The 26,648-nt window shown below is 52.1% G+C and overlaps 10 protein-coding genes across 10 annotated transcripts; 5 read left to right on the forward strand and 5 right to left on the reverse strand.

Moving 5' to 3' along the window:
• Positions 1-2,289: 2,289 nt before the first annotated feature.
• PpBr36_08046 (uncharacterized protein) lies at positions 2,290-3,952 on the reverse strand (the record flags this gene model as incomplete). The annotated part of the gene is made up of 2 exons (XM_029895179.1): positions 2,290-3,149; positions 3,619-3,952. The coding sequence occupies 2 exons, from the start codon at positions 3,950-3,952 to the stop codon at positions 2,290-2,292; spliced, it is 1,194 nt and encodes a 397-aa protein (XP_029747088.1).
• A 1,467-nt stretch (positions 3,953-5,419) lies between these two features.
• On the forward strand, positions 5,420-5,885 carry PpBr36_08047 (uncharacterized protein; the record flags this gene model as incomplete). Its single annotated transcript, XM_029895180.1, has 2 exons — positions 5,420-5,431; positions 5,670-5,885. The coding sequence occupies 2 exons, from the start codon at positions 5,420-5,422 to the stop codon at positions 5,883-5,885; spliced, it is 228 nt and encodes a 75-aa protein (XP_029747089.1).
• Positions 5,886-6,643: 758 nt separating this feature from the next.
• On the forward strand, positions 6,644-9,010 carry PpBr36_08048 (uncharacterized protein; the record flags this gene model as incomplete). Its single annotated transcript, XM_029895181.1, has 2 exons — positions 6,644-6,728; positions 6,828-9,010. The coding sequence occupies 2 exons, from the start codon at positions 6,644-6,646 to the stop codon at positions 9,008-9,010; spliced, it is 2,268 nt and encodes a 755-aa protein (XP_029747082.1).
• A 2,440-nt stretch (positions 9,011-11,450) lies between these two features.
• PpBr36_08049 (uncharacterized protein) lies at positions 11,451-13,442 on the reverse strand (the record flags this gene model as incomplete). The annotated part of the gene is made up of 2 exons (XM_029895182.1): positions 11,451-13,118; positions 13,251-13,442. The coding sequence occupies 2 exons, from the start codon at positions 13,440-13,442 to the stop codon at positions 11,451-11,453; spliced, it is 1,860 nt and encodes a 619-aa protein (XP_029747083.1).
• A 2,397-nt stretch (positions 13,443-15,839) lies between these two features.
• Positions 15,840-17,345, forward strand: PpBr36_08050 (uncharacterized protein; the record flags this gene model as incomplete). The annotated part of the gene is made up of 1 exon (XM_029895183.1): positions 15,840-17,345. The coding sequence occupies one exon, from the start codon at positions 15,840-15,842 to the stop codon at positions 17,343-17,345; it is 1,506 nt and encodes a 501-aa protein (XP_029747698.1).
• A 405-nt stretch (positions 17,346-17,750) lies between these two features.
• PpBr36_08051 (uncharacterized protein) lies at positions 17,751-18,017 on the reverse strand (the record flags this gene model as incomplete). The annotated part of the gene is made up of 1 exon (XM_029895184.1): positions 17,751-18,017. One exon carries the CDS (start codon positions 18,015-18,017, stop codon positions 17,751-17,753), a length of 267 nt encoding a protein of 88 aa, XP_029747697.1.
• A 915-nt stretch (positions 18,018-18,932) lies between these two features.
• On the reverse strand, positions 18,933-19,112 carry PpBr36_08052 (uncharacterized protein; the record flags this gene model as incomplete). Its single annotated transcript, XM_029895185.1, has 1 exon — positions 18,933-19,112. The coding sequence occupies one exon, from the start codon at positions 19,110-19,112 to the stop codon at positions 18,933-18,935; it is 180 nt and encodes a 59-aa protein (XP_029747700.1).
• Positions 19,113-20,005: 893 nt separating this feature from the next.
• PpBr36_08053 (uncharacterized protein) lies at positions 20,006-22,584 on the forward strand (the record flags this gene model as incomplete). Its single annotated transcript, XM_029895186.1, has 2 exons — positions 20,006-20,132; positions 20,240-22,584. Coding segments are annotated over 2 exons (2,472 nt in total), but the record flags the coding sequence as incomplete, so codon positions are not given.
• A 316-nt stretch (positions 22,585-22,900) lies between these two features.
• Positions 22,901-23,957, reverse strand: PpBr36_08054 (uncharacterized protein; the record flags this gene model as incomplete). Its single annotated transcript, XM_029895187.1, has 2 exons — positions 22,901-23,549; positions 23,767-23,957. 2 exons carry the CDS (start codon positions 23,955-23,957, stop codon positions 22,901-22,903), a joined length of 840 nt encoding a protein of 279 aa, XP_029747694.1.
• A 1,000-nt stretch (positions 23,958-24,957) lies between these two features.
• PpBr36_08055 (uncharacterized protein) lies at positions 24,958-25,780 on the forward strand (the record flags this gene model as incomplete). The annotated part of the gene is made up of 2 exons (XM_029895188.1): positions 24,958-25,015; positions 25,089-25,780. 2 exons carry the CDS (start codon positions 24,958-24,960, stop codon positions 25,778-25,780), a joined length of 750 nt encoding a protein of 249 aa, XP_029747693.1.
• Between the last annotated feature and the right edge of the window lie 868 nt (positions 25,781-26,648).

The following is a 26,648-nucleotide window of genomic DNA, read 5'->3' on the forward strand; positions in this document are numbered from 1 at the left end:
GAATGGGAAGCTGGACAAAAGGGTCTGGTTTCTTTTTCGTCTTTTCTTTTGGCTTTGTAGTGAGTATTGCAATTGAGGGGTCACACAACAGGACCACAAAGGTTAAGCACTATAATGAAACTCGTACAGACTACAAGAAGCCAGCTAAATATCGCAGGAATAAGATGACAGAAGCACAAGAAGAGTTTGTGGAGTGATGCGTAGGAGGTTATAGATTCAGACTCAGGACGACTGACCAAGATCCAAAGAAGTGGGGATTATGGATATGACTCTTTTGCCCTGCGTAGGCTGGTGTGAATCAACACAGTTCAATCGCCAGGGATTTTTACTTTTTTTTTCTCCTAGGACATAAAAAAAAAAAAAGAAAAAAAAAAAGTCCCAGGCGGAGGCAATGACACCCCAAATGCTAAAATCGGCAACTGAACCCTTGCAGAAGTCGTCAGAATGGAGCCAAAAGCGGGGTTGTGGGCAAATACTTGGCAAATCCCGTACGTACCTCCCGGTACTAGGTCAAAACCACAGGCCATAAACCGTCTGCGGACGAGCACATGAACCTACCTACAGTCTATTCGTAGGTACACTGTTGTAAATAGGTACAGTAGTAGCTGAGCTGGAGATGATTTGATTCGGCCATATGTCTACGTAGTAGTCCACGGTGATAGATACCCTCTTTTCCCCGGAGTCCCCAGTATCGGAGGTGACCCATGGGAGTTCAGCAAGCGTCACCGCTTTCGCACGATTGCCAGGTCTACGTCCTACCGCTTGCTCTAGCGACCTTTCATCCAACAAAGCCCACGTCTTAAAATCATCAACCAAAGGCTTGAGGAAAGCGGGAGCGGTCAAGGCGGGAGTGGTTGCAGCCGGCGCTGATCTATTTCTCCAATTCTTTGCACTGCCAAGTATTACGGCACACACCAGAAGAGATGCAACATAAAGGCGAAGGAGAAAAAAAAAAAAAAAAAAAACATTCGAGCCTCATCAAATAATATCTTCATAGATCTAGGCCCCTTGAGACCGTCCCGTCCTCGTAGGGTTGGCTGGTCAATCGATCACGGCTTGCACGGAACAGATAGGTACCTACAGCCGGTCGCTTGGAAGCTAGTTGCTACCCCTCAATTAAATTTAACCGCGGGGAACCCCAAGCATGCGGAAGGAGAGCACGCGAACATGAACGTCTTTGTACTGTAGAACAGTGATCTTCTCACTTTGAAGAAACGACAAACACGATTGAGATAGATCGATCCCCTTCGTGAATAATTTATCCGTACTCAAAGTCTCGTCTGATCTCAAGGCTAACCGAACGTGATGCATCTACAGAGGCACCTTACTCAGGTACATGCGTTTTCATTAGATGACGCTATGTACTGCATAGCACTGTGAGTAGTACTCGGGGGGTTTTTTTTCTGCAGCGACGTCGGAGGCTGGGGCAAGAAAAAATCCACAGAGAGGCGAAAAGTTTGTAGAAAATGCCCACTGGCTTTGCTTTCGAGGCCTTGTTATTGGTTTGCCCCAGCCCCCCAAAAAAAATCCACCCCTCTTTTTTTTGCCCAGTATTAGCGCAGCACACCAAAGGCGCAGAAGACTTTTAGCGTGGGAGGAGTGCGCCCCGACTCCCGGTTGCCGAAACTGGCGAACTCACTGACTTTGCTGTGATGCGTCAGACCCAGGCAGGTACCGTACGACAAAAGGACCGCGACGTCTTGTCTTTTTGGAGCTAAGAGCTGTGATGTCTAGCAACTAGACCAGTGCTAGTCTTATCTGATATCTTTGGAAACTTGTGTTCAGACTGCGCATCAACACAAGATTGTTGTTTCCAGGTTCAAAGACACAAAATGCAAATTGCAACTCACTCTCCTTGGCATAAAGGGCAAGTGTAGTGTTTGTACGAAGCACGTACTCTCCTGTTTTATACGCAGCTCTAACTGACGCCTAAATGCAACCTGTTAATTGGCCAGATCCTAGCACGGTTCTCGCCATTCGCGCCTTACTCAGGGGGATGCGTCTATGACAATTGACAATCGTTCTTCTCGCAATGTGGGCTTTTAGAACCGGGGTAGCTGAGGTGGATAATATATAGGCTAGATATGGAGGACTGCTAGGTCAACTACCTCATCGTCATATCACCTCTGAGCACCTGTCACTATTCAGCATGATTTCTCAACTTTTCCCCCTTCTTGTTCTTTTGCACTTCTATCGCCAATGCATGATAATACAACATTCCCGGGCCCTCGACAGATCGGCCCGAGACAAGAATAGTCTGCCATCTCGACAGTGACCCGCTAGTCCAGACTAGGCCTTCAACACCGACCCCAGCACGTTCCCCAGCACGCCCCTCACCCTGGGCTGATTCTCCATCACGCAGGTGAAAGCAACGGCCGTGCTGATGGCAAATACCAGGTTCTCTCTCCACTGCTTGTTCATCCCGTATTTGCGCGGCAGGAACGTCGCAAGCGCCCTCGGAGCCACGAATAGCGCCATGTCCTTTCTGCGCCCCGGGTGCTCGAGCAGGATGCTCCAGCCACACAGTACGCAGCCGGTCCCGACACAGATCCCGCTGTCGATGCGCTGCCGGGCGGCCTTGTCCTTACCCACGATCAGCGGGCCCACCCTGGACCGTGCCAGGCACACGCCGTAGTAGAACAAGGCGATGAAGGCGCCCAGGAATGCCGATGACCGCGAGGCCGAGACGAGCGCCCGCTTGAGGCTCTTGAAGGAAGGATTGCGCGCCACGATCAGGAGATTCAACGGCAGGTACGTGGCGAGTGACCAGCGCCATGAGTGGTAAAAGCGACTGAGGGCGTGATGTTCGCACGACGGCCCAACGCCCATGTGAACGACCTCGCACGGGAACGGAACCGACACCGCCGGATCGCCCCAGGCCATCGGCCACTTGTAATCGGCGCACATGCTCTGGATCAATGGTGCCTGGCCGTTGTCCTTGCCATACTGCATCTCGCCCTTGTGAAAGCGTCGGAGAGCCTCAATTAGGCGCACGTCAACGGCCGCCGCGGCACCAATCCATTTGTTGTAGCCTGGTGGGAGGAGTGTGGGCGTATAGAACCAAGCCCACATGATGGCCGTGCAGGAGAGCGCAAAGAGGGCTGGGTCAGCCGACTTTTGGATTATTTTCTCCGTCTTCAGTGGCATCCCTCTACGTTAGCGACAATCCGTGATGAACAGTAAGTGCGTTTAAGAGGAACATTGTTCACCTTGGTCCATTTGCCCGCAGCCATGCGCCGCTCTCTCCTTTGAGCCCATAGCTCGCCAACTATTACGTCAATTGCTCTTGTCACGGCAAAAAGAGTCAAGTCCAGAGTACGACCAGCCCATTTTATGGTCCTTTGCCTACTGTTGGATGAATTGTCATCTGACGGCTCTTCGATAATATCAGTGAAGAGAGGACTTGGCTTTGACTGCAGGAGACTTAAACTGCACCAAGCCGCGACGAAGGTAGCCAGCCATCTTGACAAGCGGAGCTTTGCAGGCTCGTCCAGAGCGCGTAATACCCGTTCTATCACCCGTTTCAAAGGTACCTAAATCCTTGGGGGGGAAATGTTGTATATCAATTAGCATAAAATCATTACTTTCGTATCATCCGATACATCACGAACTAGTCACGTGCCTGTAGCAAGGTACTGCCTCCGACCAGTGCCGCGCAAAAGACTGGAAAGCGTTGCGGATCGAACCCGGTGCGGAGGATGTGGAAAAGAGCCGGAAAGAAAGGCTGGAGCGGCTGGCGAGCGGCGGTGTTCTCCGGGCGCTTGTAACGACGGCTGAGGCGCTGCAGCAGGAGCGTGAGAACGCGGGGCGCTACGCTCGATCCGTACCCGAGTAAGAATGCGCGGACGAGTGGGCGGAGCTGAGGCGGTATGGCATGGTCCCATTTAGGATGTTTTGCTGCTGCTGCCGCTACCGCGGGAATGCGGCGGCCAGAAGATGTGTTCTGCGCCATGGTGGTATTGATTGATTTTACTGGCACATTGAGTAGCGCAAGGGTTTGGCACCTAATAGTGCATTCGCATTACAGGCAAGAAATCCAAATAGATGAAAGCAGCAAAAACAAAACAAAAACCGCTATAGTACTGGGCAAGTAAGTTGCTTGGAGCAAAAGTGGTCGATGAGGTTTCAATCATGGATTTTTGCTTTTTCTTTTGACGTGTTTTCACCACTCATTCCACGTGCGAATAAACAGACGTGTCGTCCAGTCTGATAACGCAACCGGAATGTACAGGATGATGGCCTGGGAAGGGGGGGCTGTGGGAGGCTAGCCCAGCTCAGCTTATGCGTCGCTTCCTTGCAAGCGCCTTACCTCGGCTCCTCAGCTTGTTGCGTTGTCTTTGAACCAGAAAATAAACAGGGCAAGAGTAGACGATAAATGGACCAATCAAGGGAAGATATCTGGTTTAAAGGCCAAGATCCAAGAATGAAAAATAAAAAGAAGATTAATAAACCAGGAGTCAAGAAAAAGGAGAGAAAAAAATTAACCCTTCAATTTGTCAAAGTGCATGCGGTCTACTTGCGCCTTGGCCTGGATTGCCTGGATCTAAACCGAATCGCGCGTGGTACGAACGTCCGTGCTGGGCTTGGGACAAGCTCCCTGCACATCAATACACCGTTGCGACACTGACCTGTCGAATATGGTCGGTCGAGCCGATATGGGGTTCGGGTTGTGCTTGTATTAAGGATTGAACGTCAAAAATGGATTCAATGCGCGGGAGATCTGGGGAGGAGATGAATTTGATTGATTGGTGCAAGGTGAGGTGTGACCTTGACCGCGTGGATAGATCAAATCTCCGAGGAATATGCACTGCTGACAAGACATGGGGATGTATCTTTTAAAGTGTTGTTCTTGGTCATTTACAAGAGGAAAACAATAAAAAAAAAAATCGAGAAAATTATGGCGGACTCTACAATTCCAGTCACTCACTATCAGCCACCAAGCCCACCGCTCCCTCACTGGAACGCTAGAAAACACTAGTTGTAACTGGTATGTAGCAAAATAACTTTAGGCAGGCAATGTCCGTGGTTTTCTGCAGCCATGTATGACCTCGGCGGATGTCATGCATTCAGAAATGCAAGATTTCAGGGTGAGGGAGGGAACCAAGAGAAGGGGAGAAAAGAGAAAAAATAAATAAATAAACAAATAAGGGAAACGCAAGGCAACCTCGATCACATACAGTAGCTCGTCCATTCGGGCAGCATTCTGCAGAATCTTTTTATTTCGACTTGCACTTTGCTTCAAGTCGCATCCAGTCGCGTTACAAAGCTTCTAGAAACGGGCCATCTAATCCATCTAATAATCTGCGTTTTGTGTGGATGGACTTGAGCTCGCGCAACAATCAGATCAGGGAAGGAACCTTGAACGAACAAGGGCATTGTCTGAAGCATGTGATTGTGAGCTTGAATTACCACAGTATTGATGGGGCTCGTGGTACGTACCTCCTTTGCCTGCCCGCTCGCAACCTGACTTGTCCGCTCCTGGTAAGTGCATGTGTTTCTTTCCCCCCGTTAGTTGAGTACCTACTATGGTACAGCCATAGTACAGTTGAGTAGTACCCCACAGTTTCGGCTCGGCTGCGGGGGCAGCGGGACACGCTAAAGTAAGGTAAGTACCTAGACTGGCCTAGCGAAGCTCGTTGGGGGTCTGGTCCTAATCAGAACTAACCCAGGCGGTGTCCAAGGCTCGGCCACCCAACGTGCTTCCCTTCCATTCAAGACTGAACTCCGTCCGACTGTCAAGCTTTCTGCTGCTCATTGACGCACTCAACGACGACGGCGAGAAGCGTTGCTTGTCTGGCCTTTTGCGCGCCAGGAACCGAAATAAGTTTTGCGATCCCCCAAGAAACGGAACCGACACAAGCGCGTCCGCCCCGGCCGAAGCTTGATCCAATCCTCTTCTCTTCAGCTCAGCTTGCATCCGAGTCGCGTTCCCTTCGAGCTCAGCATCATCCACGCTCCACGGAAAGAGCATTGTTCGCATATTTTTGGAGGGTCTTAAACCTCAGACGCACATTCACCTGCCTGCCGCATCCTGCGTTCCTCAGGAGACCACGAACTTTCAAACTGAGATACGAGTCGAAATCCTAAACCCAAAGCGAATCGGTAAAGAGGCCAAGATATAGCTTGCGCATGTCGCAGGTAGTGCTCGTTGATCAAAAGACCTGGAGCTTTTAAACATTGAAGACCGTGGCAATATACTTCCGGGCTCTTCAACTCTGAATATCGTCAACGGAGTCGCCCCCAGGTTGCCTCCGCGCCCATATTTAGTGTGCGCTCTTCAGCTGCGCGCTCTTGGGCGGGCAGTGGATACGGTGTTTTTTTTTTTTTGGGAGTTTTTACCTCCGGTGTCTGCTCAACCTGGGCATACAAATACCTCTTGGACGGGCTTGCGGTTTTGTTGGGAAACGAAGTCGGGCGCCGTAACTGTGAATCTGCAGTCAAAAGCGAGGTCTTTGCAGAATAGTGCATATTAATACGCACACCAAGTTGGATTATCGCGGGCTAGTGCCCTTGACAGAGTTTGCAAGTCTACCAGGCCATGGGATTCTTGATTGAGGACAGGTAGCCCTCGCCCTGTCTGGTCACCACGAGCTTTCCTACAAATACCCATCTACCTGCCTTGATCCTTCCGTCTACCACACCTATGTTGGCATTGCAAAGACTCGATTCCAGGATGCCGCAGCCGCAGCCGCCACTACCGGACGAGGACCCTGGCCTTATCTTTGGTTGTAAGCCAAACCTCAGAACTCCCGTTTTTACATGGGTTTTTCTTTTTTTTTTTTTTTTTTGGTTCTGGGCATGACATTCTGACTACGGTGTATCAATAGGGCAAATAGGGGTCAATGTGGACGAGATTTTCGGCTTCGAAAGGGAGCCTCTCCCCCAATTAACGCCACCAGATAATCCGCAAGGGCCCCCGATTCTTGATACGGGAGAAACTGACACGCTAGATGCCTTCTTTGATCACATACATAACAACACGGAGCCGCCACCCAACTATGGAGAGGGTTTGGCTCAGTTGCAAGACGACTGGTTCAGTGACATAGGTCCGGTGCCTGTGCTGGTGGGCACCTCTACCACACTGGGACCGCAGACGGACCCAACCCTCAGTTCTCCGGCGAACTTGGAGATGCCTCAAATGACATTTCCAAATGTTGGGCCAATGGTCAACGGGGCTTCTCAACCCGCGAGCTTCACACCTGTGCCGCAGGCCTCGAACCAGCACCAAAACCAACGCCGCCATCACCATCACCATCATCATCACCGACAGTCACTTCCCGGCTCTGCACCTCCGCCAGTGCCTTCGCCTATCCAGATCCCATTGCATCAGCCGCATTCTGAGCAGGAGATTGCCGCGGCTACTGCATTACAAAACACTGCATTGTTTCAAAACCGAACTGGCCGGCCGGACTACTCATCCTACACGGGAAATCAAGCACCAAATGGTGCAGTTTTTGGGCAAAGACACCAGTCCCAGCTTGCTGGGCAAAGCCATCATTCACCCGTGTTTTCGCCAATCGATAATGCCGCAAGTCAACCCTTTGGCTTCACAATCACACCGAATCAACATGCTTCGCATGCGCAGGAGCAACCTCAAGTTCCGGCGAATGCATTCCAACCCCGCGTGTACATGAACGGCCAGGCACATGTTCAGCCTCAGCCGCAGCGACAGCCCGCCCCGGCATCATCGTCTAGTACTGCGCCCACCATGTTTGATAATCTACGCAATCCTCAATACGGCTCTGATCCCAACTTCAGTAGACCTCACGGCTACGTCCCGCAGACGACCCAGGAAGATAGTGCGCAGATTGAGCAAGAGCGCCTCAAATACGTGGGCTGTCTGGAGCCAGTCGCACCCAGCAGTAACGAGACCACAGGGCCGACGACGCCAATATCCCCCGCTCGCAGGCTCACCAATCTGGACAAGATGATTAGCGAATACGACAATGCCAATGACCATGCCAATGCAGCGAGCATCGTGAAGCTTGAGTCGGATGAAGGCGCCGAGCAGAAGCAGGCCAGTGTTGAAGGAGATGACGACGAATCACTGCCGTTTAATTCCAAGGGTAAGGGAAAGGCCAAACCCAATGCCCGGCCTCGCCCCCAGAAGAAGCTCAAGACCATACCAGCAACCGCCAGGAAGAGCCCCTCAAGCGAGCTTGCGGCAGATACCTCAGCGCCAGGGCCAAGCCCTCTGAATTCAGGCGATGTCGAGGATGATGCCGACGCCGTCGGAAAGCCCTCGTCTGGAAAGCGGCGCAAGTCATCAACGGCGCCGCAGAAACAGCCTCGTGTGAATTTGACATCAGAGCAGAAGCGACTGAATCACATTAATTCGGAGAAAAGACGACGCGGCAACATCAAGGACCAGCTCCAGGATTTGCAGTCCGAAATCGACCCCATAAGGGACCAGAAAATGAGCAAGGGCGTGGTTGCCGAGAAGACATTCGAGTTTATCGAGGCTCTCTTGCGCGATAACCAGTATTTGTTGGAACTAAGTCTTCAGCATGGCTGGTCGGAAGACGCTCTCATCGATGGGCAGAGTCAACAGCACAATGGTGCTAGTCAAAGTTCGGGACCTTCTACAGGCAATGGGTACACCAACAACCAGCCGATTCTATCGACACCCGACCAGACCTTTGGTATGTCCTCCCTGCAGAACGGACACGGCGACCATCATCTTCACAACGGCGCCCAGTCGGTCCAGCCAAACGGGATACATCAGCCATCTATGGGGGCCTCGGCACCTCACCTCAATGGCATCAGAACCCATGTTGCTTCTGCTGCCAGAAATGGTGGAAACGCCCTAGTTTCCCAGCCGAACGCCGGATACGACAGCTACACCGCAGCGCCACAAGACAGTGGTGCCGGCAACTCTGCTCACGTCCACAACCCTCAAATGTTCCACAGCCCGACCATGTTTGGCCAGTGGAATGGCAATGGCGCTGGAACCGGCGCTCAAATATCCGCATCTCAAATGCCCACCTCTCCGCATGGTCTATATGGGTAGGCCCCGATGTGACAGACGGATAAGGATAGGGATATACAAATGCGATGTTGATCTGTTGCTTTTCTTTTCTTTGCTTTTTCTTCTACATTGGTTGTAAAGAACGCATACGCTCACGCGCACACACACGCACGCACGCACATATTGGCACTTCGGAAGGGCTATTCTCAGCTATGCCCACTGGCTGCATATCACCAGCAATTCCGAATGTTGCACTGCACAAGATGGGAAGAAGAGACCTCACGAGCCATATATACCCTTTCTTTGTTGACTGTGGGGCTCACTTTGAGGTGGTTACACATATACCCTGGGGCTGCATTCTGTTTTTTCTCTTCTTTTTCTACTTTGTCTAGGTTGACGAGGAGGTTTATTTTAGCTTTTATTCATCATTCTTGGGAAAGGGAGGGAAATCTCGGCGCAAACAGGAGTCAGATTGGGGGCTTATTCGAAATGGAACAGCTGTTATGGGATGGGATTGGTGTTAGGACTTTTTGCTAAGGCGCGGGATGGGCCCTGGGTTTGGTGTTTTGAAATCATCTGCTTTTTCCTCTCTTTCTGTGCTCTTTTTTTTTTGTTGAAGCCCCATGACCAGAGATGGGCAGTTGTTTGTCGTCTTTGGGGGGGTTCAGGAGCAATTGTTTAGTCTTTTATAATCTCCCTCTGCCATGGCTCGACAACGTCTCCATTTTCTTTTTCCCCCTTTATGACGACGTTATGGTTTACAAAAAGTGTACTTGTTTGTGTTCTTTTCTTTCGCCGTTCACCTTTCTTTGGTCAGCGGGGTCCTACTTACCCATCATCACTATTCTAATACAGACATGACCCGTCTGCAGAAGGAGAGGAGAGAACTGGGGAAGCAAGGTTTTGGGGGGGATGAATGGTCAAGCGGCGGTCGGACTCCCTTCACGAGGTGTACTGTTGAGTCACATTGGAGGGGGGTTGAGCACACGGATAGCCTTTTGAGTCTGGATTTGTTTTCACGTCGGCAAGAGGTTGGTTGGTCGAGATGCTTGGCCAATGTGTCTGCGTTTCCGCCCCCACGCTTTAGGGAATTTGTGTAGACGAGAGAATTGATGATTAATATTGTTACATGCCGGGTGTTTTTTTTTTTTTTTTTTTTTTGCGTGATGTCTTGGCTGCCGCCTCTTTCAGGGCGCCTGGTGGTAAGACGGAGCTGAACGGGCTACTAATAACTGCCTCGGATGAAATATTGCTTCCTTGGCCCTCTAGGTTCTGGCCTGAACACTCCGATGGGGGAGGGTTGTTTTGCTGGGCGTAGATTGTTGGGGAGAAGGGCTCGGTCCCCTTTCTCCTTTTCTGTGCTGTCGGACCTCTCTGTTGAACAAATGAGGTCTACTTTGTGTATATGTATAGAGTTCAGAACCAACTCCCCCCGCGCCTACGTCACGACGCGAAAACGGAGTTCAACTGTTTTGGTTCGTTTTCGTATTCTTTGACACGTGCCGGCACGGAAAAGGATGAATAAGAAAAAAAAAAAAAAAAGAAAAGAGATGAGGGGAGTGTGGGAAAAGAATGCCCCAAATACGGAAAGAATATTTAGGTTTTGGCTTCTGGAATATGGTCTGATATATGCTTTTCTTTGGTGGTTATGTTGTTCACCCTCGTTTCTCTTTTCTGGTGGCTTTGTCGTGGTTCAATGCGGTTTTCTAGAGTCCTGTTGGGAAAAGCAAATACCCAAACCCCGGGGCTACGTGTAGTCTTTTAAGAGCAAGACGTCACGGAACGGAAAAGGAATCGTTCCAATTCTGCGTTTGAGGGTTTTTTTCCCCCCCCCCCCCCCCGAAGAATGAGAAAGAACCATTGTGGCTCACTCGGTTGATAGCTTCTAGATTGTTTCGGGAAATGTTCGATGCTGATGCTTCTGCACGGAGTACCGATGAGAGTTTGTAGCACAAAATTATGCATGTATGGGCATGGTTGGGGCTAGTAGTGGCTGCAGAAACCAAGCGCCCAGAGAAGACAAAAAGATACATTTCTTGTGTTAGCTTGTGGCGGCTTCTTTTTTTTTTTTTGTTTACGACAGAATATCGTTGGCGCTTCAGCTTCCCGCGACGCCTTCTGTAGCTTCGGGTTACACTAGACTAGATTAGTCGTTCCCCCGGAGGGTCATCGCCGTAATTGTCGACCCAGAAACCTTGATCTCCAGCTTAAGAGATTGATATTAATGCCATATCATGCCGTGGCGAGGTCTAGTGGTTCAGAGTTGTGAATTTCGCGTTGCTGGGTTGGACTGAACTCTATAGGTGCTCGATAGGAGGTACAATGTCGTAATGCCGCGTTGTTGCATGTTACGTATCGCCCTTGTAATGGCGTATCATCTATCTGTGTCATCGTGTTCAATGTGGAGAGTCTCAATCCGAGGAGATAAGAAAAGCCACGTGATGTGAACAAACTTTGAAATTAAACATCCCTACCTGAACACTTAGCTGTCGCCATCGAGCTGGTGGAAGCGTTGATGAGCCAGGATCGCAAAGGCCGGGATGGCATGACCACAAAAATCACAGGCGAGCGAACCACCGTCCCAGTCTGTTTCCAGACTGTCCTCGTCGGCGGCATCGTCCACGGTCTCTTCTTGGGTGGTATTTGGATCGGCAGGAGGAGGACTGGACCTTGTCGATCTGTCCCCATTAACGTTATCTTGATCATATGCGGTGAATTCACGAAGGACTTCATGCTGCCTACGGAACATGCCCACAATATCCCGGCCGCTGCTTGTCTTGGAGTCCGCACCGCTAGCGACCATGCCAGTGACGCAGATGTTGAGGAGGCCTATGTTATATCCAGCCTTCCCGGGGCCGCGGGGCGGGGGGTTTAGTTTGTAAAACATGAGTAGCAACGTCTCGTCGACCAAGCGGGCAGCAAGGTCTTCTGCCGGCTGAGTGGTGGAGCCGTGGACAAAGCTGGGCAGCGGTTGACTGCGCGAAGTACGGTTGCTGTTGTATGGCGGACGCGGGCCGGTGGGGGGATGCCGCTGGCGAGTGGTGAGGCGCAGGGTCCTGGGTCGGGCGAGCCACATCACAGTTTCGGAGCCGTCGGCAGCACTAACCGTTTTTGTTAGATCCGCGCGCATGCGGCGGATGAGCGAGGCGGAAAGCTTGACTAATTGTCGTGTTATCTGCGCAATGGTGCAAAGGCCGGTGCTTGCATACGTATCCTCTATGCCGATCTGAACTGGGAAGTCGCATGCGAACTTGACCTCTGCCGTGTCAATGCCGTGGAGTGTGCGGTACGTCCTCTGCCCTGTGCCTTTCTCCAACCCCAGGGGCTGCAGGATTTTCTCGAGGAGGTAGGGAGATAGGTCATGTTGAAGACGGACTTGGCCGGCCTTGAGGGGCTTGTCAGGGGAGGTGGAGCTTGTGTGCTGCTCCATAATGGCTGCCATGCTGCCTCCTATTCCCGGAAGGCTACGCAGGGAGTGCTGGTCTACAAATGACAAGGTGTCTGCCCTTGAGAGGGCAACGAGAGTCGTCTGGTTGCGGGGTTTGTTTTGATTGCCCACCAGTTTGGCGAGAAGCTTGTTTACTGAGATGCCACAGGCGCTTGTGTAGCCCTCTTGCTCGAGCCGGAGGCGTATATGATGCGCCAGGTGAGATGCCAGAAGCAGACGTGTACGAAGAAGCCCCGGGGCCTCGTCTGGCTCGAAAACGCCGCGGCTGCCATTCGGAGACCAGGATGGCGCTACCACACAGCCCGCAAAAGCCGTGGCATCAAACGCAAACCCCAGCTCCGGGTCTGTGTTCGACAGACAGAAGAACGAATTGGCAACTCCATGCGGGTTCAGCAAACCAAGGTTGAAAGACACGATGTCAGACACGTCGAGGAAGACCTCGTCCAGGCCCAGCCGTTCAGCCCGGTGATTCCACGAAAAGGAACGGAGGATTTGGTAGAGGGTCTTGGAAACGTCTCTGAAAGGGGTGAGGTCTTCCCCGTCAACCAAGACCAGATCAGGACATAACTCCCGTGCCTCGGATATGCGCATGAGCTTCTTTACCCCCCTACCACGGGCCACATAGTTGCAGGTGGCGAGAATGCTCTTTTGCTTGATGCCCACGGGAAGAGATTTCAGGGAAGGCTGTTTATTTTCAATAACCTGAGCATAGAAGCAGTCATAGTCCTTTTTTTTTTTTTTTTTTGTTTGATCAATTGTACAAATGCCGGATTTAATGGTCGATGTTTCAGTATGTTACCGCAGCATGAGATCTAGTTCGAGCTGGAAGCTTACAAAGTGGAGAATAATCCTTTCGTCGTCGGTCTGCGGCCATGCTTCTTGTTGTGTATCTGGTGGTGCTTGAGCTTCAGCTGGTCTTTTGCGAGGCAACCTGTTGCTGTTGCTGTTGCTGTTGCTGCTGCCGTTGCTGTTGCTGCTGTTCCCGTTGTTTACATCCAGATTTGTGCCTCCTTCCGCGATACCCATAATTGATTGCCGCCACAAGATGGGCGGTCAAGCGAAGATCAAAAAACAAAAAAAAAAAAAAAAAGGAGAGAGAGAAAAAAAAAAATGAAATTCCATATATGGTAGGTACTGGCGTACAGTATCGACCAGGAAGACGATCACCTTGAACCCTGCAATCCCATCTATTAATATTCTGGTTCAAGCACGGCTAAGGCCGTCGTCTTCTGAGTGTTGTGTTGTTACTTTCTTCTTCCCTTGAAACAGGATAACCCAAAACAAGGGGTGGGCTTCATAAGGCAGAGGTGGATTCATCCGTGGGCTATTTCTGGTTGCGTTACGTGGTAATGTCTGTTTCGCATTGAAGTAACGTGAATTCGGTAGTTGAACCGAAAACCGTGACTGCGGGAAAATTGCGACAACACCGTTGGACCAATAAGAGTCAGTTCCGCTGCAATGTCTACTTATCAAGCCGCACAGACCAGTCACGCGTGCTTATTTTGGGAAGTTTCTGAAATCACTGAAGCTACCAAGCCACACCCCCCTTGCCTCCAACCTCATAACCATTATCCTCGTCCATAGTGAAAAAAAATAAAAGAAAATAACCCACCCAAAAAAAGGAAAACCCCCGAACAAATCTCAGTGCAAAATATGGTAATCTCGAAAACTACGTCAGTTAGAGCCACATTTCTAGTGACTCGGGGGAAATCCCTGAGATTAAACTGAATATAGATACAAAAGCATCCGAAGCCCACAAGGTAAATCCAGATCGGGTTTAGGGGCGATGGCGTCCGACGGCTGTTGGACCACGTTTGACAGATTGAGGAGACACGAGTTCCACCGGCCTTATTTTTCTTTTCTTTTTGTTTACCCCTTCGCCTTCGCCCCGTGGCAACACGAACTGCCTCTCGGTAATTTGCGATTCCTGTGGATTTGTTTGTTCATCAGCAAGTAATGGGTTTGTCTTGTTTTCTTTTTCTTTTTTTTTTTTTTTTACTCACCGCTTCGCTTCCATTCTTATTGTGTTTCGCATAGTTGTCCTATCGCTTAATGTACGGTACGGGGCGAAGATGGATGTTCTCCAGTTGTGCCTGGGCAGCAAGCGAATGAATCCCAAGGGTAATTAATTACAGTACAGTAGATGCGTAGTCGTAGTACAAAATGACTGCGATCTGCTTACTACCTCTCCCATCGTCCTCCCCACTTGGGTCCATCCTTTTTGAGATTTCTTCCGTGTCTACAGTAGAAATAGACTAGTGCATAAAATGCAAGTTGCAGATTCTACCCCGCTTCCATAGCGGGTGATGGGCGCTACGGAGGAGGAAGGAGGGTGATCTCAAGTCGAGATTGGACGTTGCCCATATTTGTTGTCAAGCGCGCGGCCGCTTCTGCTAGCCTGCTTCTTTTTCCAGCTGCAGCCAGCGCGCTTTCTGAACGGACGAATAGGCCTATGGGGCCACGGAAGAAAAAGTGACAGGCGCCCAGTCTCGCGGGCTTATTGGATCGGAGAATGTACACTACAACCCTGTCACGACAGGGGTCTCGGCGCTTGCGCCATGCCCTGCAACCCCATACCATGCAATCCCGTCTCACTGAGCACAGTCACCCGCCAGTCAGGCTTGCTTCAGACAGTCACCGCTCCCTCCAGTCCCGCTTCACTGATATGCGCTCTCTCAATGCGTCTTTTTATTCCTCGACTTCCATCTTCGTTTCTATGGGGCCCCTGCTATACCAACCCTTGCCTGGTCCCGGCATTCTGCCCCCCATGCCATCATCGTACACCCATGGACATTTGATTCCCCCCCCCCCCGGTAGGCGCTTCTTTTCTTACTCCATCGATCCTCCATCGACCAACCAGGGGGGGGTTCACACACACACACGAATGATGGGTTACAATGTATATAGGATAGGGAATCGCTGCTTCATAAAGCTTGATCTGGAACTTTTCGTGTTTAGTTTCAATATCTGGTTACTCTTCCGAAGATACTGCTTCTATTTTATCCTTTTCATCCCATTTATATTACTCATAACCCCTACTATATTTTTCACAGCCGCTCTGTCACTCAGTCAGGTGGAAGTCCAGTTATAAGTCTAATCTGGTCTGGTGTGCGTGTTCTTTTTTATTTATCTGGTTTTTGTTCTTTGATCTGCCTCATTTCAATTGTTATTCGAATCTATTACAAAATCTATTTTCGGCTGTAAGCATCTTTCTTTACGTGAGAGGCCAACACACACACACACACACACACACACACACACACGACAAACGTCCATATATACGCGCACAACCCCTACTGTGTCGCCTTTACCCCAACCATTGTTGGTTGCCACGACGATACAGAGGTTCTAGTCTTTCTTGTTTTTTTTTTTTGTTTTTTTTTTGTGTCGCATCACACACGCACATCTATATATACCGAGGCAATGTCATCACCCGATAGCCCTCCCAAGAGGCCCAGACTGTCTCTCCAGATCAAGGCAATCTCGAACGGCCCGAGCGTTCGCACTTCTCGCAACCTGGCGGCAGCCGTCAACCCAAGATCCCCGACGTCCTTCAATACTCTTTCAAATGTCTACGTCACCGCCATAGGCAAATCTGCACCCGTCGAGGAGCCACTGACCGCCATCAACGTGAGGAGCAGAGGTCTGCCACTTAAACTTCAGACACAAAATGTATCCACCACGGCACAGCCGATATCGTCTTTTGGGGTTGGTCCCGAGACACCCTTGACTGCTCAGCCCATGTCTCCGGCCGTCTTGCAAAACATAACCTTCCCTAGCACCATGACTGCTACACCACCATTGTCTGCTGGTCCGACGGAGCCGGCCGAGGCCAGAGTTTTTACCTTCTCTGCCGAGGATACTTCAGCCACCAGGCCGAGGACTGACATGACCTCACAACTCATGTCTCCCCGAACGCCAAGAAGGCGTACCACAGGACCGGGCACCGGTGGCTCTCGGGCCGCCCCTTACTCTCATAACCCGCGCTCGCTGCCCAGTATCCTGCGCAACTCTCCATTACCACGCCTCCCTACCATGTCACCCGTTTCTCCAAGGAGGCAGTCCAAGCGTCTGCAGGAAAAGGCCGCTCGCCGGGTGTGCTACAACACCCCGCTGACCCAGACCATCACGACGAACACGTACACAAAATCGCACATCGACCTGCTCTGCGAGGAGGCGTCGCCTTTCTCACCATCCAAGCCGGCATCTGAAGACCCCGAGATCGTTCTGGATATCGCCATGGCTTACACGGGCGACGAGACGCGGGACGGCGGCCAGACGCCCGGCCCATTCGAGGAGATGCGGAGGCGAATGGCCGGCCTGGCAGCTGCCTCGCCGCTGTCTTCCCCAAGCGGCATCAGGAAGCGCACCTCCAAGAAGCGCGAGAAGAAGCGTCGCTGGGTCTGGACCATCGGGGTCGAGGACGAGGAGGGCGACGATGTGGGAGGCGCCGTGGCCGCCTACCGCGCCGCCGAGGCCGCTGCAGCCGGGACGCCCCTGAAAGTGGCGGCCTCGACCATCGTCAGGGACGAAGAGCGGGAACCCCTCAGTGCGATACCCAAGCTGTGCGTCGACACGATGGCCGTGTTCAACCAGCAGCAGAGGGCCTACGAGCAACCATGCCTGGACGAGATCACGCCAAGCATAGAGTCCTCAGACTATAGCAGCCAGATTGGCGGCGAGTCGTCGGCGTCGGAAATGGACGTCGAGATGTCGGACGTAAGCAGCATCGCATCAGACATGGGCGAGAGCTGCTACGGCGGCAGCCTTAACCCCCAGCAGTCTGACTACGAGCTTGTCACCCCGACGTTGACGAGGTCCAACAAGCGGTTCTGCTCCGGGTCAAGATTGGGATCAGAGGAAATGATGAGTTTTACGACGGGCAGCCGAAGGGACACGCCCATCCCAGCGCATTTGACTTGCTCTTGATGAGTAATTTTTTTTTTATCTATTTTTCAAAAAATCCTGGCAGGATCAAAGGAGTTGGTTTGAAAACATCTTTAGCGGGGGGTTCTTTTTTACATTATTTATTTTAAGCGCATGGAATGGTTTTTACTCTTCTTTTCGGCTTTGTAGAACTATGTATATCATCATCATCAGCATCATCATCATCATATATATATACCAACGCATTACGATTCTACGATGATATCTGCAGCCTTGCTAGTGACTTGTTCTGCAATGCATTCCGAACTGTTTGGATTCAACACATTTAATGCGATCTGTCCTGATGTAGTAAGAGCACCACTTACTTACATAGAGAGATTAAAAACTAGACGCATTGCATTTCAACCTACCCAGGGAAGAGTATACAACTCCCTAAAGAAAGTGCCATCAGTCTTTCCGCAGAGCAGCACCGCCATCACCACAACCAGCAGGCCCCTCCCGCCTGTTGCTTTCCAGCAGCCGCAGCCGCAGCCGCAGCCGGCGCGAGTCACGGGCCATGTCACCGATGCGCCGCCCACGGTGCTGACCCGTGTACACGCCCCGCGGGCGATCCAGCACCACCATCACGACCGCTTCGTCGGCGGGGTCGGCCAGCAGTGCTGGCGAACGGGGTGGGGAGCAGGAGAGGGGGTGGTAGGCCTGCCTGAGGGCCATGCTGATGGAACACGTGGGTTTCTTTTCTGAAGCTTACCTTGTTGGATTTGCGGGGGTTGTGTGTTTTGAGCAAGATCGAGTTTTTGACGCGCTTTCCCTGGTTTTTTTTTTCCCCCTTGTCTATTTGTTTAGAGCCAAGTTTTTTGTGTATTGCTACCAAAAAAACAACCCCCCCCAAAAAAAGGTCGAAAAAAGCTTTCTGATACGGATAAATCGTGGCGGGTTTGGAAACGGATCAAGTCTCGTAATTTGGATCGGTTCGGGTTTCGGGATAAACAGGACTGAGCGTGTGTACCTAAACTATGTTTGCTCTCTCCCTCTCCCCCGGCTCGGATCTGTCCGACAGGGTCATTCTTATAACTTGTTTCGCTTTGTTTTCTACCTTTCCGAGCTTTGTCCGTCTCGTGCGCAACTGGATTCATTATTATTACAAGTTATTGACAGGCAGTGAGGCCGCGGGTCTGTTTGTCCTCTTTATGTCTTCCCCCCCCTCAAATGATACAACAAAGAGAAATCCTATTGTGTCTGTGCCTTGTAGAGCACATTGCGAATGCGTGCAGGTATGTCTACACAAGCTCACTTTCGCGTTATCCAAAATTTGCCCAGTCCCGCATATCGTGATCATGTTGTTTGCCTGTCACCCGCCGAGCATGGATTGGGATTGGATCCTCCCACGTGGCGCAAGTCCACTGTCGTGTTCGTCGCGTCACTGCCCGAGTCTCGTTGCTCTCTCTGTGGCAGCTCGAACATCTCGGCAAAAGTTGTCGTACTCGTTGTCGGGTATCTCTTGGCCATTCTTCTGATTGTTCCTTTCGATTGTTGCGCTTCACGGTCCCCTTGATCGTACAATAAAATATAATCACGTAACCGCCAATTCCACCCCAGGAAAGAAAAGGGTTGACATTATCATTCTTCCTACTGTGGCATGGGCGGGTGCGCAAACTTGTCGGCGTAGTGACGCGCCTTATCGGCATGTCTTGTCGAGATCCAGTACGTCAGGAACAGCAGGGTGAGGAAGCCGCCGACCCAGACCACGACCAGCGTGTTGTTGGTGCGACCCCTTGGGGCGTATGGACTGTAGTATTTTCCTGCCATGGTTGGTTTTTTGTCTTTTTTTTTTATGCTCGGGCTAGGTTTCAGCTGTGTACCAAAGGTATATGTGTTGCAGGACTGTCTTGCAGGTAATGACCGAATGGCGTGGAGGTTTTGGAGAGAAAAATTCTAATGACATAATTTCGGTCGATCCAATCCGACCGGTCCCTTGGCCGGTGCATCAACCCCCCTGACTTGCAACCGGGCGGGGCTGAATGTTAGTTGCTTATGGTTATTACTCTACCTTACCTACCCTGTTGATGGGCGTGTCTGCTGGTTTTGTTTACTCAGCTTAGTGGACAAATTATTAGGCAATAAGTTCTCCAAGTTATATCGAGCATGGCATCAAGTCCGACGCATGGATTTGCTTCCCCGTCCAGATAATCTGACTCGATGACAGTACTTTCAGCATTGCGACAGAAAAAGCCAGTTTTTAGGCAGTATGTTTCCTCAAAATTGCTGCTTATTACGTGCCAGGGTTCGCGGCAAATACTGCATCAAAGATAAGATATGTTGTAAAGCCAGCAATTTTCGGTAAGGCAACGAACCAAGGTAATTCTTAGCTGGATACTTGTGGCTGGATAACAGAGCAACAATTGTTCCTGCAAAGCCACGAAACTTGGCGCCTGTCAATTAATTGAGTGGGTCCGGTACTTTCCTGTCGCACAACACACAATCGAAATTCTTTCTGAGCGGGGGTCGGAGTTTTGCCCCTCATCGCGGAGGATAGGGGCAGGAAAAAAAAAAAAAAAATTAGAAATGGAAGATACACAAAAAACTCCCAACGTGCAGTAACAAACTAGGAGAGACATCTTGCTTGATTTATAGCCTTTCTTTCAGGAGCAGTGACGAAATCTGAACCGTAATTCGTCGATCTGGCTTCACTCCCGTACAGATTCAAGGCCGGAGGCGCCGGGAACATGCCGAGCGCAGTCGCAGGCCACAGGCCGACCACAAAGGTCGGCAACAAGCCCTTCAAGTCGCGCAAGGCCACCAAGGGCGCCTTGCGAACACTGGCAAAAGGTATTTTCACCTCGGCAAACAAACAGTCTTGTATTTTCTTGTTTTTTTTTTTTTTTTTTCACAAAATCCCCAAACCTCGTCTCTAACCCCGTCTTCACACGCTGCAGGCAAAGTACCCACTGAAAAGGGCCAGCGCAAGACCCAACACCAGCAAGTCATGTCCAAGCTCGACCGCCGCAACCAGTCCCGACAGAAGCTGCTTAACAAGCAGCGCGAGCACCGCAGCGACAACCAGGTCTTTGCGGGCCGCGACGGCGCCCCGCGCAATGTCGCCGTCATACCCCTCTGCGCCGACGGCGACGCCGCCGACGCCATCCGCTCCCTGAATCTGAGCCTCGACATCGAGGCTGAAGTCTCGCCCGGCTGCACCCGCGTCTCGGTCGACCGCTTCAAGCAGAAGCTCGCATACTTCCCCGTGGCCCGCGACCTGGCCACTTGTCTGGACGCCGCGCGCGTCGCCGACTTTGTCGTCCTCGTGCTCTCGGCCGAGGTCGAGGTTGACCAGCTGGGTGAGCTGATTCTGAGGAGCGTGGAGAGCCAGGGTGTGTCGACCGTCTTCACCACGGTCCAGGGCCTCAACAAGGTCGAGCCAGCGAAGCAGCGGCTGTCGATTGTTGACTCGCTCAAGTCGTACATCAAGTACTACCACCCCGACCAGGACAAGATCTACAACCTGGACAACAGGCAGGAGTGCTCAAACCTCATGAGGTCCGTCTGCAGCACGACACCAAAGGGCGTGGTGTGGAGGGACGAGCGCAGCTGGATGCTGGTCGAGGACGTTCAGTTTCCGGCCTCTGAATCCGACCTGACTGTGGTCACCGGTGTGGTCAGGGGCAAGGGCCTAAAGGCAGACAGGCTGGTCCAGGTGGGAGACTGGGGTACGTTCCAGATTGAAAAGATTGTGGCCGCGCCGTTGTCGACAAAGAAGGCCAAGGAAGGGTCAATGGCGGTCGATGATGCGCCGTCACAAGAGCCGCTTGACGTGCCGACAGATGACAGGGATGACCTGGACGAGCTTGCGCCAGAGGAGATCGTAATGGAGGATGACGACGGAATGGACGACGCTCAGACATCGGCCTCTGCGCCAACAAAGAAGGGTGTTCTTCTCGACGACCACCACTATTTTTCAGACGACGAGGAGGGACAGCCACAGATTCGCAAGAGGTTACCCAAGGGAACCTCAAAGTACCAATCTGCCTGGTATTTGGACGACGGCATGTCGGACTCGGGCTCCGATCTGGAAGATGTCGACATGGAGGAGGACGCACAGAGCGAGGCGGCACCGAGACCAGAGGATGGCGTCGAGGGCATGGCCGTGGACGCGCAGACCGAGTATGGAGCGTCAGAGTACCCCCAATCCGAGATGTTTGTGGAGCCAAACGAGGACGAGGACGCCAGACAGCTCGAGGCGTACCGAGCAAGCAGGCGAGATGAGGCCGAGGACGACAAGGAGTTCCCCGACGAGATCGAGCTGCACCCCAACGTCCTCGCACGGGAGCGTCTGGCACGGTACAGAGGTCTCAAGAGTCTGAGGACAAGCAAGTGGGAGGAAGAGGAGGATAGGGCGCATGAGCCCGAGGATTGGCGCCGGTTGCTCCAGGTCCCCGACTACAACGGATCAAAGTCGCGATGCCTGCGGGAAGCGCTCGTCGGCGGCGTTGCACCAGGCACCAGGGTCGCTGTTCACCTGAAGGGCGTTCCAGCTTCGGTGGCGGAATCCTACGACGGCAGGAAACCCGTCACCATGTTCTCGCTGCTGAGGCATGAGAACAAGCAGAGCGTGGTCAACTTCTTGATCAACCTTAGCTCCGAGTTCCCGAGGTCACTCAAGGCCAAGGAAGAGCTGGTGATACAGTACGGACCAAGGAGGCTCGTCATCAACCCCTTGTTCTCCCAGGGTGGCAACACGCCAAACGACGTGCACAAGTACGGCAGGTTCTTGCACCCGGGTCAGTCGGCGGTGGCAACTTTTATCGGGCCCGTGATCTGGGGTCCTGTGCCGGCCTTGTTCTTCAAGAAGCAGGAGGGCGGCAGCGGCGACGACGACGACAACCTGCCGCTGACGCTTGTGGGCACCGGCACGGCCCTGCCACCGTCGACGGGCCGCGTGGTCGCCAAGCGCGTGATCCTGACGGGTCACCCGTACCACATCCACAAGAAGATCGTGACGATCCGCTACATGTTCTTCAACCGCGAGGACGTCGAGTGGTTCAAGGCCCTGCCGCTGTGGACGAGGCGGGGACGCAGCGGGTACTTCAAGGAGGCGCTCGGCACGCACGGCTACTTCAAGGCGACGTTTGACGGCCGCATCAACCCGCAGGACAGCGTCGGCGTCAGTCTGTACAAGCGGGTCTGGCCCAGGAAGTCGGTGCCGTTCAGGGGGGAGCTGCTTGGGGCTGAGGAGGTTCCCAAGCTGGTCGAGGCGAGTGCTATGGATGAAGATATTGCTTGATTTTCTTTTTTTTTTTTCATTAGGTTCTGATGACTTTATTTTTCATATGGGATGGGAGGTTCATCAAAAAGAAAGAGAAACTGGCTAACGAACGAAAAATCATGAACACGATTATTTTTATAGACTCTTTTTCTTTTTTTTTGGTCGGTGTTTTGTGGATAGGGGCTTGGCAATATGGCTTTGATATGAATATTGATCTTGATTCAACTTTTTTTTTTTTCTTTATCCGTTTCCCTGTCTCCCAGTCAAGTTTACTGGGATAGTGAACAAGAACCAATTATTCTCCCTATAACCCTCATCCATTTCATCTCGACATTCAAGCCGAAGCACGCAACTCCTCCAACCCCTCGGTAGGCCTCGGGCCACCGTTCGCCTTGGCGACCTCCTCTGCTCCGCTCGCCTTCCAGGCGCTGAGGATCAAGTTGACAATGTGCTCGACGCCGACCGACTTCTTGACCTGTGCAAAGACGGTGGGGCCGCCCTCCCTCATCTTCCTCGCGTCCCTCTCCATGACGCCCAGGTCGGCGCCGACAATCTCGGCCAGGTCCGTCTTGTTGACGACCAGCAGATCGCTCTGCGTGATGCCGGGCCCGCCCTTGCGTGGGATCTTGTCGCCGCCCGAGACGTCAATGACATAGATGATAAAATCGGCCAGCTCGCGGCTGTAGTTGGCGGCCAGGTTGTCGCCGCCGCTCTCGATCAGGAGCAGATCGACGCCGCCAAAGGTCCGGTGCAGGTCCTCGAGGCAGGCCAGGTTGGCGGATATGTCCTCGCGCACGGCGGCGTGCGGGCAGCCGCCCGTCTCGATGGCGCGGATGCGAGACGGGGGCAGCGCCTTGTTGCGCGTCAGGAACTCGGCGTCCTCCCGCGTGAAGATGTCGTTGGTCACGGCCGCGAGGGAGTGCGTGTCGCGCAGCGCGAGGCAGAGCGCAAGCATCAGGGCCGTCTTGCCCGAGCCGACCGGGCTGTGTTTTTGTTTTTGATTTTAGTTTGTTGGGGAGGGTTTTTTTTTTCTTCTTCTCTTCCTTCCAAAATAGGGATATAAAGTATAGTACATATACACATGCCATCGAGATATAAAAGATACGAACAAAAAGGGGGCAAATTCACATGGCAGAGGATGGTGGACAGGACTAAAAGGTGGACAACAAAGAAAAAAACAAAAAGGGAAACAAAACTCACCCGCCAATGCCAATGGTAAAGGCACGCTCGGAAAAGTCACGGCCTTCGACTATGGGCATCTCGCGACCGAGATAGCTGCCGGGCCCCGTGAGGATCTCGTGGCTGTGGCCGTGCTCCTGAGCGTTGAAGGTGCTGCCATCATGGGAGTGGGAGTGAGGTGCCGAGCCGTCGTGGGAGTGGGAGTGTGCCATATTTCACGAGGAGGGGTGTGATTGATTGAGCTTTCAAAGCAGCTAGCTGGTGGGGTTATCGTGTCACTCTCGAGGAGTTGGTTGGTTTGTTATTCTACTTGGTTGACGTGAAACGAAATGGAAGCATAAGAGGTTGTTGAGGCCATCTCAATAACAGAGATACAGCTCCCCACCAAGCTTGACTACTACCCTATGACATGGAGCTTCTACTGTACAGTACAAGCTATAGGGTAGCTTAGCTTAGTCTCGGCTTCATGCGGGGTCGACGACTTGTAGCCCAATTGCCAATACCACTCAATCCAAATTCCTCGACACAACATGGGAAAAGGGGGCCAATTTGCCAACGGAATTGTTCATCCAATCCTTATCAACCCCACCATTCATTACATGTAACTCAAGCCTAGCCCCATGAATGACCCTCAGCTACAGACTTGCACTGTCATTCGTTCGTTTGTACAAGCAGATATATTTAAAAAGGAATCTTACGTATTACTGCCGTGGTATTGCGCCCTGTTGCGCCCTTGCGCTTACAGAAAATGCTCTAAACTGCTCTAACAAACTCAAAAATACCGTTTGTATTCACGTAAGCCGAGAAAAACAAAAGAAAAGCAGGGGACCAGTTCGTTGCAAGTCGAGCGAATGGAACAATAAACCTCATCCTTCTTAGTTGTTGGGGTCCGTTTAATGCCCAATGAGGCAGTCGTTCCAGCCGTGTTCCGTTCTTGATCCGGGTAAGAGCTCTTGGCGGGTTGGCGACTGTAGTATTAGCAATCAAGCAGGCTATTGTCAGCCTAACCGCGAATGCAATTCACCCATGATTGACATGTCCTTGGCCAGTCTCGCTGTATATAAGATGCCCAGATATCCCCAAGTCGATCGGGAAAGATGCACTTGCCTTGTCCCCAACAGACCTCAGGACTGTCAGCCTTCTTGACGCGCACATATCATCAGGAGTAGCCATAGTCATAGCCAGTCAAGTTTCACCATAGCCACCAGATCGATGATGTTTGACCCCCAGAAACTTGTAGCAGTGGCCTCTCTGGTCGCGGGTCTCACAGGTAACCATCAGCTAGGGCCCTCCCACTTCTCTTGCTCCGTGGCAGGCAGGTCACTAACGCCGCCCTACGGCAGCTCAAGCAATAGCTCAAGCGACCCCGCCGCTCAAGTACGGCGTCGTGGTGTTCCCGGCCCTCGAGGTGCAGGACGCCATCGGCCCCATCGACCCCCTGCAAATCCTCGCCGCCAGGCACAACATGACTCTGTACATCCTTGCCGAAACCATGGAGCCCGTGTCGAGCCAGATACCGATGGGCGTGACACCGTTCGCCCCCAGCATAGTGCCGACGCACACCTTTGCCAACGCCCCAGACGACATCCAGGTGCTGATCGTACCCGGCGGACCGGGTGTGCGCGACCTCGAGAAGACAGCCTCGGCCGAGGCCTACATCCGGGCGACGTACCCGAAGCTCGAGCACCTCGTCACCATCTGCACGGGTGGCATCCTGGCCGGCAGGGCGGGTGTGCTCGACGGCAAGCTCGCCACGACGAACAAGTCGGCGTGGAAGAGCCTGACGCCGTCAGTGCCTGGAGCCAAGTGGGTGGCGCCGGCACGCTGGATCCGGGACGGCAACGTTTGGTCGTCGTCCGGGGTGCTGTCGGGGATCGATCTCATTCACGCGTGGATCAAGGACATGTTTGGCGAAGAAGAGGAGCAGAGGATCGCGGGCCTGACCGAGTACATACCGCAGACCAGCCAGTGCGACGAGCCCTACACCGCAAAATTCAACATCACGCCGACTGCTGATAAATGCATCGAGGAGTAGGGTCTAAGCGGCGGATTGTTATAGGGCGGTTATTTCCGGGTGTCACCAGACGAGAAAAAAAAAAAAAAAACCTCGCCACCGAACTGTACAGGTCATCACATTTGTCGATATCGTTACCACACCGTTTTTGTTAAGCATGGGCTGGGAACGTGGGCTTTGCCGTAGAAGCTAATGCAGATAAGAATAAATATTTGACTGGACGTTACAAAACAAATCAAAAATGAGAACCTGGATGAGTCAAAGACAAATACGAACGTAAGAAGATTGAAAAGCAACCCAAAGAAATCTCTCACCAGATTTCGGCGTTTTGCCAAGAACCCCTGCGGTTCTCCAGTAGTGTCCGTCCAGTGTCCAGTCCCAGAAGTTGGTAGCAACAGGTAATCTAGGGTGATCCCTACGGACAACGCCAATCTGCCAATGCATGCGGAGGGAGAAAAAAACCACCCCTGCTAACAGCTGAGGGAAAAAACCACCCCACTCTCAACCGAATTTCAAAGCTCCGATGTCGTCCAGGCGTGTCGTCACTAGAACCCACCCAAACTGCTGCAAGCTTTAACCTGTCTACCCCTCCATGTGGGAGCACCAGAGAAAAAAAAAAAACAAACAACCCCGCCATTGACAAAGTAAACGGCCCTTCTCAAGCGAAGATTGCTGCGGATGCTGCGGTACATCGCATTACCCAACAGGTCCCCGGGATGCTACAGAACATGAATTGGTTTCAAAGACAAGATATAATTACTACCTCACTGCCGCAATTATACACTAGCTGTCAGTCTTGTGTCATGCGTCTAAAGTAGGAGGTGTCTCGAGCTACGCTACATTGCTATCATGGACGAAGCTATAGCCCATCCAGTCCAGATAGGTACCC

This window comes from Pyricularia pennisetigena, chromosome 5 (genome assembly GCF_004337985.1).
Source record: "Pyricularia pennisetigena strain Br36 chromosome 5, whole genome shotgun sequence".
NCBI lineage: Eukaryota > Fungi > Ascomycota > Sordariomycetes > Magnaporthales > Pyriculariaceae > Pyricularia > Pyricularia pennisetigena.